The 11,780-nt window shown below is 41.8% G+C and overlaps 1 protein-coding gene across 1 annotated transcript; it reads right to left on the bottom strand.

Moving 5' to 3' along the window:
• Positions 1 to 5,105: 5,105 nt before the first annotated feature.
• fibpa (fibroblast growth factor (acidic) intracellular binding protein a) lies at positions 5,106 to 11,678 on the bottom strand. The gene is made up of 11 exons (XM_085182238.1): positions 11,324 to 11,678; positions 11,158 to 11,242; positions 8,551 to 8,749; positions 8,277 to 8,403; positions 7,927 to 8,027; positions 7,571 to 7,704; positions 6,438 to 6,546; positions 6,265 to 6,328; positions 6,090 to 6,176; positions 5,858 to 5,955; positions 5,106 to 5,319 (listed from the first exon to the last, which is right to left on the bottom strand). Exons 2-11 carry the CDS (start codon positions 11,240 to 11,242, stop codon positions 5,250 to 5,252), a joined length of 1,074 nt encoding a protein of 357 aa, XP_085038364.1. The 5' UTR covers positions 11,324 to 11,678; the 3' UTR covers positions 5,106 to 5,249.
• Between the last annotated feature and the right edge of the window lie 102 nt (positions 11,679 to 11,780).

Genomic DNA, 11,780 nt, shown 5'->3' with positions numbered 1-11,780 from the left:
GTAAAAAAAAAGACTGAACAAGTATGGCTTGTTTGGAAGAGAAAGAAAAAAAAAGTTTGTAGCTTAAGTTTGTTGCTTCTGAACAAACCACAAGATTTCTGGAATAATGTCCTTTGGACAGGTCAGCCCAAAGTGGAGATGTTTGGCTAAACACAGAATATCAGCACGAATGCCTCATATAGTAACTGTCACTGTGGTGGAGGGGTAATTATTTGGATTTGGGCACCCTGCAGTCACTGAGTGGACCATGAATTCCCCTGTATACCAAGTTATTCCACAGTCACATGTAAGGCAGTCTGCCCGCTAGAGCTGGGCTGAAACTGGATCATGGGAGAGGACAATGAAATCAAGCAAAGCAGCACATCTTCAACACAATGGCTGAAAAAGAAAATAATCGCTGGGCCATTCATACATGACTGAAATCCTGTGGTGGGCTTTTAATAGTCTTTACGCATTACTGTGAAAAACTGTTTGACAATCAAACAGAGAGCCGTGCATGAATGAAAGAAGAGTTTTTACAGATTACCTCCAGAATGATGCAAGAGACTGATAGATGATGACTACTTCAGAGTTGTGCAATTAAACAGGGTTACAGGGTTCAATCTAACCAATGGACCAGTGCAGGGTAAAAAGATCTGCACAACATTTACTACATTTATTTTAAAGCTTCAGTTACTATTTTCTGATATAGATTTAAAATCTAAAATATATTTGCCCTGCAGCAACTTGACTACCTGTCTATGGTGTACCCCGCCTGGATGTATGTAAAACATAAATCTTAGTTACTTTTAGATTAAGTAATTCAACTGGCTTTTTTGTTGTTCAGTAAAAATAGACAATATATAAAACATAAATCAGGCCATTATAAACACTTATATTTTATCTGCCTGGATTATTGTAGAACAAATTAACCAAAACACTATTAATCAACATGAGAATGTAAAGAACTAAAAGCCATGACCATTTAACTGCCATATTAGCCTCTTTAAATCAACTTCCAGTATGCTTTAGACTAAATGTTTATAATATATTATCAAAATATAAGGGTCTCTGTGGCCACTATTTAAGAGCCCTATCTTTGATGTCTTAGTACTGTATGCACAGGGGTCTTTTACCCACACCTCTTGCAAGACTTTTTCCTATAGTAGAATATTTTTTGATATTACTATTTTTACTTTAATACATTGTTCTGTACCATGTAGTGTATTTTTAAGGTTTATATTGCATGGTTCAGTAGTGATGGATTGGGCCTCTCCGGCAGCAATGACACAGCCATCCTTTGGTTAATGTTCCTGAAAGAAGCTATAAGTGTTTAAGCTGAGCCTAAACATAAACAAGTTGCCTGTTCCATCTCCGCCAGACCAAAAAGACACGGGGGAAAAAAACAGACAAATTGAAGTAATAAAAAAATCCTAAGCAAGTCTTGTTTGCAAAGTGAGTGAGCTCCAGTTAAAATACAGGGAGGAAGGTCATAATCACTGCCTGTCTACGTGCATACACTCACGCTCTGATATAAACTCCCGAGGCCACATTTGCAGGCATTGCTTATTGTTTTATTTCAGGCTGAGACAAACAGAAGGCCGCAGGGTGACTTGGACACCCCGAAATACTCGAGGAATGACATCACCGTGACCTTTGAGTGGTGAAAAGCAGAAAAATATGCTCTCACACTGTAAGCTCAGACGGTAGCGCATACCACCGTGCAATCACACAGCCGCAGTGCGTGATCTCTCTGAATTGGCCCAACGGTGACTTACAACCAGCAAGAATTTGACCCGAAACCACCCAAAAACAAACTGACCATCAGACTGGGGTCCAGTCACTCGCTGGCTACTGAGTGTGGGCAGCAAGGATGCATGGGTGTTTCCCTCCTGCTGCTGGAGATCAAGTGGCGGCAGATCTCTGGAATGCCCGTGGCAAGGATGTGGGCACCAGTTCTCAGCTGGGATGCCCTGCCACTGCAGTGGTTCCCAGAGTATCGGGTTCTGGGAAACCCCCCACAGTTCACATAAGAGGACAGCTGGTGCCAGACCTCCAGCCACTCTTCCCTAACCTCCCATCCCTTTGGAGGATGTGTAGGAGGATGTCAGAGAATGCGGCTCTGATACAGAACTTCATTGTCTGCATTCGACCACCACTGACAGGGAAAATACACGATTTGAATAACTGATGAGTCAATCCATAGAAAATGAATCAGGAAGAATTTTCATGACTCGTTTTCCGGCAAAAAAGTGAAAGCAACTACACAAATATGCAGTTTCCCCTGCTTTTTCTGAAATTTTCAAATATGCAGCAGGGTTTGATTATTAGTGAGGCAAAACGAGACATCTGAAGACGACATCTTGGACTCTGGGAACTTGTGGGGGGTTTCTTTTTTATACAAGTGTACCATTTACTAGCCCACAAAAATAAAAAATACAAATCATCGATACTTTATGAAGGCGCAATCTTAGTTTCATTTGGAACTTGGCTCAGCTTCAGGACTGCCAGGTGACCCATTTTTAAATTCACACATTCAGCTATAACAGCTTAACAAGCAAAATGTCAGGCGGCTTATATCAATGACCACATGGAAACCAAAAAAAGACCAACAGCTGGACCACACACACACACACACACACACAGAGTTTAGACTCCAGGATGGTCACTTGTTGTAGTGTATACACAAAGTTTGCGTTGATGTGCTCGGCTGTGCGTGGAGCAGCCTGAGAACACGGTGACCCAGCGCGCTCCACCAGCTGTGCTCAGTCACAGTTGTGAACCTGCATATCCACAATCAGCGAGTCTCCATCTCACACTCGGCCTGACTTCTGTTCCGGGAAGCTCCACAGGTAAAGACAGAAATAACGCCCTGTCGGAGAAACTCGCTCACAAGGTCAAACATGTTCCTCCTGAACTCTAACATGTGATGCTTTCGTGTTAGAGTTCAGAAAACTTTGACATGCTTGCTTTTTCTAATCCCCACCTTAAAGTGGAAACATCTGCTTTTACCTGCAGGAAATTGATTACACAAAAAGTGAAACAGCAGTTGTGCCCTGTGAGGTCATCCAGGTTTAGAGAACTCGTCTACATGTTGACACCTGTTTGTGTTTCAGATTTTGAACTTCCCCCACCTAGAGACTAAACTGATCTTGTGACACTGACGTTAAAAGTTGTACAAGAGGGATGAGGCGGAAGGGTTTTGCAATATTACAGTACGATAACATGTGCCCTGTGACTCACCGCCTCTCTTCCTGTCTAACCCCATATTACAGTCAGAGCCAAGAAGTAAACTACTCAGACACAGTTAGCCACGTTATCTTGGCTCTCATAAGGAGCCAAGTGCAGCTGGGAGAGCAGAGCAGAGAGCAGGGCAGTGGTGCAAGTGTGACGTGTATGGCCTGTACTAGAAAAAGTGGGTAAGAGGTACACCTCACCTCCCTTACGTCTCCCTAAAATGCTCGCAAAACGTAGTAAGTCATCCAGCAAGTCTCTCTTTAACAAACAGCCATTCTTTGATATGTGTAAGAGGCTAAAGAAGCACAGGAAAACTCACAGAGGAATCTTCTGTCTCTCAGTCTCCGTCTGACCAGTGTGTCCCTCCTGCTGGCTGCGGTCGTCCCAGCCGAGTTGGCGTACAGAAGTGGTCCCTTAAACTCCTGCCTGTATGACCCTGAGAGAGAGAGTGAGTGGGGAGACCGACAGCTGGAGCAGCACATGGAAAGGGAGGGAGAGAGAAAGAGAGAGGGAGAGAGAGGGAGCGAGCAAGACAGGCAGAGGCGAGAGAGAGAGAGAGAAAGGGAGGAGAGGAACAGCCCCCTTACCCCCCCTCTGGCCCCCTGCACTGCCATCCTCCACTCCCCAAACCCCCTCTCCCTGACCCCCCAGGATGCAAATTCCTGGTCTGCGGCCCAAATACCGAAATTCCAAACCCGTCCAAATCGCAGGCACAACTCACAGATTCGCACACGCACATGCCCCCACGTCTTTTCACCCTCTCACTGGTCCCACAACACACCTGGTTTCATTTAAACCAAACCCCCGCAAAATCCCCAAGCTCTCCCACCCATTCTTCTCCCTCCCTTTTCCCATTTACCCCCCATCTATCTATACTTACCTCCCCCATCTCTCACTCCCCTTTTTTCTTTTCCATAAAGCCACTAAAGCCCTCGCGCTCGTCCAATCTGACATGCAGGGATATTTATAGCCAGAGAGAGGGAAGTTAATGGAATGCGGACAAAAATTAGAGAGTGGAAGAGAGCGACAGTCTGTGTGTGTGTGTACGTGTTTGGAAAATTTTTTATTTTACAGAATAAACCAGCGGTGCTTTCTGGGACGAAAGACAAAAAAAATAAAGAAGTATCATAAGTCTTGACCCACGCTCTTCTCGTGTTTGTGCGTGACTAATGCGTTACTGCGCTTGGAATCATTTCCAGCAGCATGTTGTCTTGCAAAATTTGTAGTCTGTCATGATGCAAACGGGTTAAGATGTTGCTTAACTCACATTAATCCTCATTAGTTTCCGTCTCATTCAACTCTAATGGGCACAAATTCAGACTATCCTCAAATTGGGATCAACAGCAGCGGCAGCGCTAGTCTTAATTTTCCTTAAAAATATCTCATCACTTGCAAAATAGCTCCCTGCATTTTATTTTTAGATGGGAGGCGGTTTCTCCAGCTACCCCCCAGTGTTTGGTTTAAAAGCCTTCACTCGGCCTCAGCTTATTTGTCTGCCTTTTGTTTTTGTCGGGTGGCAGAGATGGCAGCTGTCACTACAGGGGGTGTTGTTAAAAATCACAGTCCCGGCTGGACTAACTGTGCCCCCACCCCTCATCCAGTTGGTCCCTATTCCCATAACCACACACAGAGACACCCCACACACTGACTGGAGTCACAGCCTGTCGTGCATGTGATCCACGGGTCCTCTTTAAGAGAATTAGTGAATAAAACGCTAATTCAGTTGGAGTCAATATCAACTACAATATCAAATCCGCTGTTTTCACTTCTTAAGTATGGTTCACCCAACCCCCAACCCCCGGTGAAAGCTCCCGATTCGGGGGTTAATCACAACATCTCTTCCTTCCAGAATAAACATGAAACATTACATAGGAAATAAAACAGAATGATTTTTAATGTAAAATCTTAATTTTATTTACAAACCAAATTTACAGACAACGTTGGGGGACGCTAGGAGCAAAGCAGGCAGACAAACATACAGCGATGACGGAAGAAGCAAACTGAAAGGAGACGTGAACCGCTAGGAGAACTCTTCAGTCGTGATACATTTTGAAGATGCAGCTTTTGACGACGCCCATGTATCTGTCCCACACGACTTGATGTCTGAGGGCAGAAAAGAGAAAGAAAACGAGAGCAAACGGTGAGTAAAAGGAGTGAAAAGAGGTGCTCCAAATTTCATGTCAGACTGTAATTGTGAAATCAGAGTGAAGAGAGTAAATGAGGCAATCTCTGTCCCCCCTGTGTATACGCGTGGGGGAGTGGGGGGTCTATGTTTCTTTTTATGAATATGTCTTTGTTAAGCTTGTAGTGGTTCAGGGCTGTGTAAACCCTTAACTACATTCCTGAGTGTTTGCACGAGAAACAAGGTAACTACAGTTTAAGAAGTCATGAGCAAGATAGGGAGACACCCACTGGCAGAACAAGGGCGTCAATTTTTGGGAGGGTTTTAACATACAGCTTCACGCTTCAGCAGCGTTTAACACCACCATGCATATCCTTATTCGGCTTTCCCCAAAAGCTCTCTATGAAAATCACAGCTCTATTTTTAGCACAGGATACCCCGGGGGAATTGATAACCCTGGCGGGGTCGGTGCCAGGCTCTGACTGATAAGCTTCGGAGAATAAAAGCACATTAACTCACTTGAATGTGTCGAGTATGTGTGCAGAGTTGGTGTAATGAGTGAGGTAGAGTTTCATGTCCGCAGCTGACCACCGGTCTGAACGGCACGGCTCAATAAACTGTGGGACAAAAGGAGGTGAGAAGGTTACAGCATAAAGCCTCAAAGGCAGACTGATGCTGGGACAGACATTAAAGTATTCGGGCTGGGTGAGCCGTCTTTACTTATATATATATATATTTAAGAAAATCTCACCTTCTCTACAAGATCAATAAAGAAATCTCTGACATCTTTTGTGTTGGTCAGCTTTGCAGCGATGTTGATGAGGCCTCTGGAAAGATTCTGCAGAAACAAAATTACATTCGAAACGGTTATTTCCTCTTCACAGTTATTCTCACGGAATATCATAAAGATACTTATCATCTCTCACCTTGAAACTACCCTCCATCTCAATGAAAACTTTCGTCTTTCCTCTAAGGGCTGTACAGACCAAACTGAGCAGAAATAAGAGAAGAAAGAAAAAGAAAACAGATAAAATTATTTTCACAAGGTTTTTCAGGAGTCAGCAAAACATGGAAGTGTCTGGAAGCGTGTTCCTGTTACCTTTTGTGTTGATCGAGCAGATCTTTGTCAGTGATTAAAATCTTCAGCTCTTTCAGTTCTTGTAAAAACTCTTTGTCAAGATCGACGTCCATGTCTTCCACCATGTTGTCTACAGGAAAATTCAGACGCTGTCAAGTTAGTTTAATGGGAAATTTTTCTAGAAATTATATTGTAAATATTTGTGTTCTTATAACTACTTGGTTATTAAGTATAATGACTCAGATGCTACCTAATATTATTCCCTCTTTCACTCTCCTAATTGTTAACCTGGGAATTTAAAATTCATCCTCTTCCTGATGAAGTAAAGCCTGAAGGACCTCTGGTGGTCAGTAAACCTCACTGACAGAGCCACTGATCTAACATATAGTTACCGGCTTTGTTAAGGTACACCTTCCTAATAGCAGGTTTGACCAGCTTTTTACCTTCAGAACTGCCTTAATTCTTCATAGGGTCAACAAAGTGCTAAAAACATTCCTCAGGTTTGACATGACAGCATCACACAGTTGCTGCAGATTTGTTACTAGTGAGAAGATGGGTACAATATCTTCATAAAGGATGGACATGGTCAGCAATAGCACTCAGGAATGCTGTGGTATTTAAACAATGCTGAGCTGGTGCTAAGGGGCCCAAAAAGTACCAAGAAGATATTCCCACACCATCACACAACCACTACAAGCCAGAACCATTTATGCAAGGCAGGATGGATCTATGCTGGCTTTACCTCAGAACATCACAACAGGAGTCGAGACTCATCAGACCAGGCAACATTTTTCCAATATTCTATTGTTCAATTTTGTTGCGCCTGTGTGAATTGGAGCCTCAGTTTCTTATGTACATGATGTATCTCGCCAAGTGACCTCCAATTACATATTTGCCTAACTAAGCAACCTGTGCCTAACAATGTGGCCTGGTGAGTGTAGACAGCATCCATTCTGTTCTCAAAAGTAAACGTTCTTTTAAGAACTTTTTCGTTTTTTGTTCACCACTAATGTTTTACCAATTTGTAAAAAACACAAAGACAAATTAAGACATTGCCATTTGATTAATAAACATTAAAAGTGGAAAATAGGGTACACATGCCCCCATATGTTATGTCAGCAAAATGGCCAAAGGAAACAAAACTAAGCACTCACCAACAGCCCCAACTGTCCAGTTGCTGATAAGCTGACCGGCACAGAAAGCAAAATCCTGGAAACTGAGGTATTGCAGCTTTCTTTTTCCCGTCTCAAACCGATTGTTGGCAAAGAAAACGATGGCAGCGTAATCCCTGTGATAAAGACAATAAACACACGGCATTTAAAAAAAACACTAAATAAAACCAAGCAATCAGAGCACCCAACCTTTTCCTGTGGTATTTCGTTAGAATTTGTTGCAAAATAACACATTAATTCATCACAACACTACAACATAACAGATTTTAAGTTCTACAACTGCTGTAAAACATAAGCCTGAGGCAGAAGGCTTGTGCTCTGTGCCTGTCGCTGATTACCTTGCAAGTTTGTCAGACAGAAGAAAATGCTGACGTATGTTCTCCACCAGGGGTCCCTTCAGCTCTTCGACAACTTTGAAAACACGTTTGAAGTTGTCGAACTGAAATTACACACACAATGCAAGAGATTTACTAACACTGAAAGAATCTGCTCCACAATCAGAAATCCCACCACAACTAATAAAATGTACCCAGAGCTATAAAACCAAATTAATTGTTGAAACCGGCAGACAACAGGAGCTCCGGCGTGGTTCGTTGTTTGTTTCAACACTCAGCTGTATCCTACCATTCAATAACACACTGCCGGAGCTTTAAAATATCAATCTTTACAATGCACAGTGAAGACTTACCTGTCGTCTGCAGCTTTTTAGTGTCACACCTGTCTTGGCGCTGATGTCGTCCAAGTCTTTCTTTGTTCCCTTGGAGAGCTTCTTTCCCAGGACCTCACGAACAAATGTGTCATCAAAGGCATAGTATCTAAACAAGGAAAGAGACACAAAAAACAAATTGCCATGAGAAGAAACGTAGCATAAAGGAGGAGGTTTGACAAATAAATACAGGAATAAAGAGTTGTGACTCCTCTGAAATAAATGGGTTAATTTAATTATAGCATCATGGCTGCACCTCTCTATGAGCATGATTTGCCGATGAGGTGGAATCTGGAACAGCAGCTGGTTGGCTAGTTTGGCCGGACTGTGCAGCAGGCGCTCACACATCTGGAAAGTCCTGTACTGGTCCATGGTGTCACTCAGCAGGACATCTTTACTTGCCTCACACTCGTCCATCACTCCCCCCTCCATGCGTACCTTCACTGCATCGTTCACTGTTGGATAAATCACACAAGCGCAGTTCAAAGGGTTGATGAACCGATGATGCCTGAAGTTAAGTGTGAGAACATGAATGAACAATCACTGCTGTGCTGTGAATAATCAGCAGCCTGAAACAGCTGCTGCACCATATTTGGCCATTAAACCCTGTATTTCCAATTTCTTTACCATATTTGATTCTTAAAGTTTACTTGTTCCTTAAATTAGTCTTATGATACTTAGAAGCTGACACGTGCGTGTGTTTAAACACTGCAGCTGACCTGAAATCACCACACCTAACCAGTAAACCCCGTTCCAAAGAGAGAACACCTACTGCTCTGTTTAATACTGATGAGAATGGCAACAGTGGATGGATTCATGAGGAGGGTTTGGTGCATATTTTTATTTATAATGGGATGTCTACATGACTGTATGTCACATGTATTTTTTTAACACCTGTTCTCCACTTACTCGATTAAATTATTTAGAGATAACACACTTTTTCACCTTCACATGGGGTGGCAGTTACACCAAGAGAGAGTTATACATTGTGTTACTTATCCTAAATTAATTTAACCAGTAATTAGCTTTAGTAAATCCTGCCTGGCAGCTTCATCTTCATTAATCTTTGTTCATACCTCCTCTGCACATCTCCAGACCATCTCAGCCTCGCCTCTCTAACTTTGTCTTCAAGAATTGGAAGCAATCTAAACTTTTTTGTTCGTTTTCTTTACAGACAGAGCAGCGTGTGTTTGTTTGCTTTGTTCAGATTCATTACTGCAATTACTTTGAAGTTGAACAATTAAGCCTTTAAGCATCATTTGTGCTTTCTGACTGGATCCCAATGAGGATATCAAGCCTCATTTCTGAATCTCCTAATTAACACAGACTAAAAATTAATAACAAAACTAATAAAAACGTGAACTGAAAGGAGTAAACACAGCCTGGAAATAAACTAAATTGAAACACTCAACAGCACTATCAGAAACAGTGAGCAGATCACAGGAGACAGAAAACGATCTGCCTGACTGAAGTATTTGTGTTCTCAGAGAATGATCGACCTCTGTATGCAGAGCTCTGCCTTCAAGCTCAAACTATGGATTAGGTGGAATCATTACAAATGCTCAATAGCTCCTATTGCAATCAAACTACTACAGTCTGGTTATGTTTTTATGTTTGTTTTTTATTTATTATGTGTATTTGCTGTAATGCTGCAGCCTAACTGCCAAGTCTGAGCTTAAATATTACACTAAATCGTCTTCACTGTAGTTTTTTTCCCTTGCCTTCTCAGATGCTTCATTTGAACATTTTTAGACGCCTAAGATGTGAAACCATTATGTATTTCACAAAAGTATCTTATTTTCTGTAAAAACAAGAACATTCATTAGTTTTAAATACTGAGGTCCTTCACTGATCCCCTCTCGACTGTTTGGTTTCAACACTTTCATTTATTTTATATAATTAAAGGAAGCCAGTCACTCTGTAATTATACGTTTTCAACAGGCTGTGTAGGAAAATCATGGCCCACTTCACAAATGTGTTAAGAGGTGTGATCAGTATTTCCTCCAGTTAAATGTGGCTCAGACCAAAGAACGCTTATTGATTTTTGGAGGAGGCCAAGTCCCCCTGTTCCTGCACCATTTCTCAATAAAGGTGACCCATTGGGAGAAGTGCAGCCATGAATATACCTGGAAGAGAAATTAAATGCTGTTTCAAATACAGATGCATTGTTCAGAAAGGGCAATCACGGCTGTTTTTTTAAAGTATCTTGGAAATGCTTTATTCTCTTTTTTACTGAGTCTGTGCTTTTATTTTCTGTGACTTGCTTATTTGGCAAAGCCTTAATCTTTAAAACTGGTGAAAAGTAGAGAAAACGGTTAAGTTGTCCTGTAAGATTACCGGCACCACCTTTAGTGAATTTCAGTATCTGTGTGAAATCAAGAGTCCTCTCAAAGGGACAGACTGTCGTTTTAGAATCTCAGCATCCTTTACATATTAACAACCACATGTTTCTATCAGAGAGAAGGTTAAGTCGCCCCAAAGTTAGCACTAATAGACTCAGGCAGTCATTTGTTCCATCTCCTGCTGTATGTTTTAAATAACTTTTAACTTTTAACCATTTCCCTCAGTTCACTGTAGGATTTTGCATTCTATGTCTGTACTGAGTTGGATCACTGTCTGCAAAACAAAGTGTCACATGGTGATGTTGAAGCTTTATTACATGTTATTACTATTTTTGGACTGCTTTATTATTCTGAACCACCCTTTAAAATATACTGTGATACTTGAGGTGGATGACCTTCAGGCACCTCTGCTTTGACTGTGTTAGCCGCCAACTCCAGGTAATCACACTCTTTATATAAAAACGCATCTATTAATAGGATCGTTGTGACCCAGACTCTCACGTGTTTAGCGTTACTCCTACCTGTGTATCCGTCCAACCACAGCTGGTAAACCTCCTCATCCATGATGGTGGTGTTACCCACGAACACATCCAGCTCTACAGACATCTGCTTAAAACAAACAAGAAAAACATGTTTATTGTTTAGCTCAGGTATCACCGGCATATAGCTGATAGGGTGATATTATACCTTGTTCTCAGTGTTCTCTCAGGTAGCTGGCGGCAATAAAATCGTGTCTGCAAAGTGAACTATTTAATTCTATTAGCTGGGCTTAAATTTGCTCTCCATGGCTTACTGATTAGCTAACTTCCTCCATAAAACGTTAGCCTCCGGAGCTAGCCGAGCTGCACAGCTATCGACGGCCAATAAACGGGCAGCACTCCGGCGAATTAAGACCACGTTAATGTGACGATATGACACGATTATTAAGGAGCTTTTGAATTTACAGCAACAACGTCTATAAAATATTACAGCCCGTGAGAGACACAAGTGCGTAATGTCAACAACAGCAGTCACGTATCAGATACTTCCGGTTCTATGATGTCACAGGAAAAGCTCCCGAATTAAAAATATGTTTTTGTTTTTTGGTTAATTTAAGTTAATTTTAGTTAATTTTAATTTAATTGCATTTTTAATTTCTTTCCCA

This window comes from Neolamprologus multifasciatus, chromosome 2 (genome assembly GCF_963576455.1).
Source record: "Neolamprologus multifasciatus chromosome 2, fNeoMul1.2, whole genome shotgun sequence".
Lineage (NCBI taxonomy): Eukaryota > Metazoa > Chordata > Actinopteri > Cichliformes > Cichlidae > Neolamprologus > Neolamprologus multifasciatus.
Note: the sequence above shows the minus strand (reverse complement) of the source record. Positions and strands in the feature narration are given on the sequence as shown.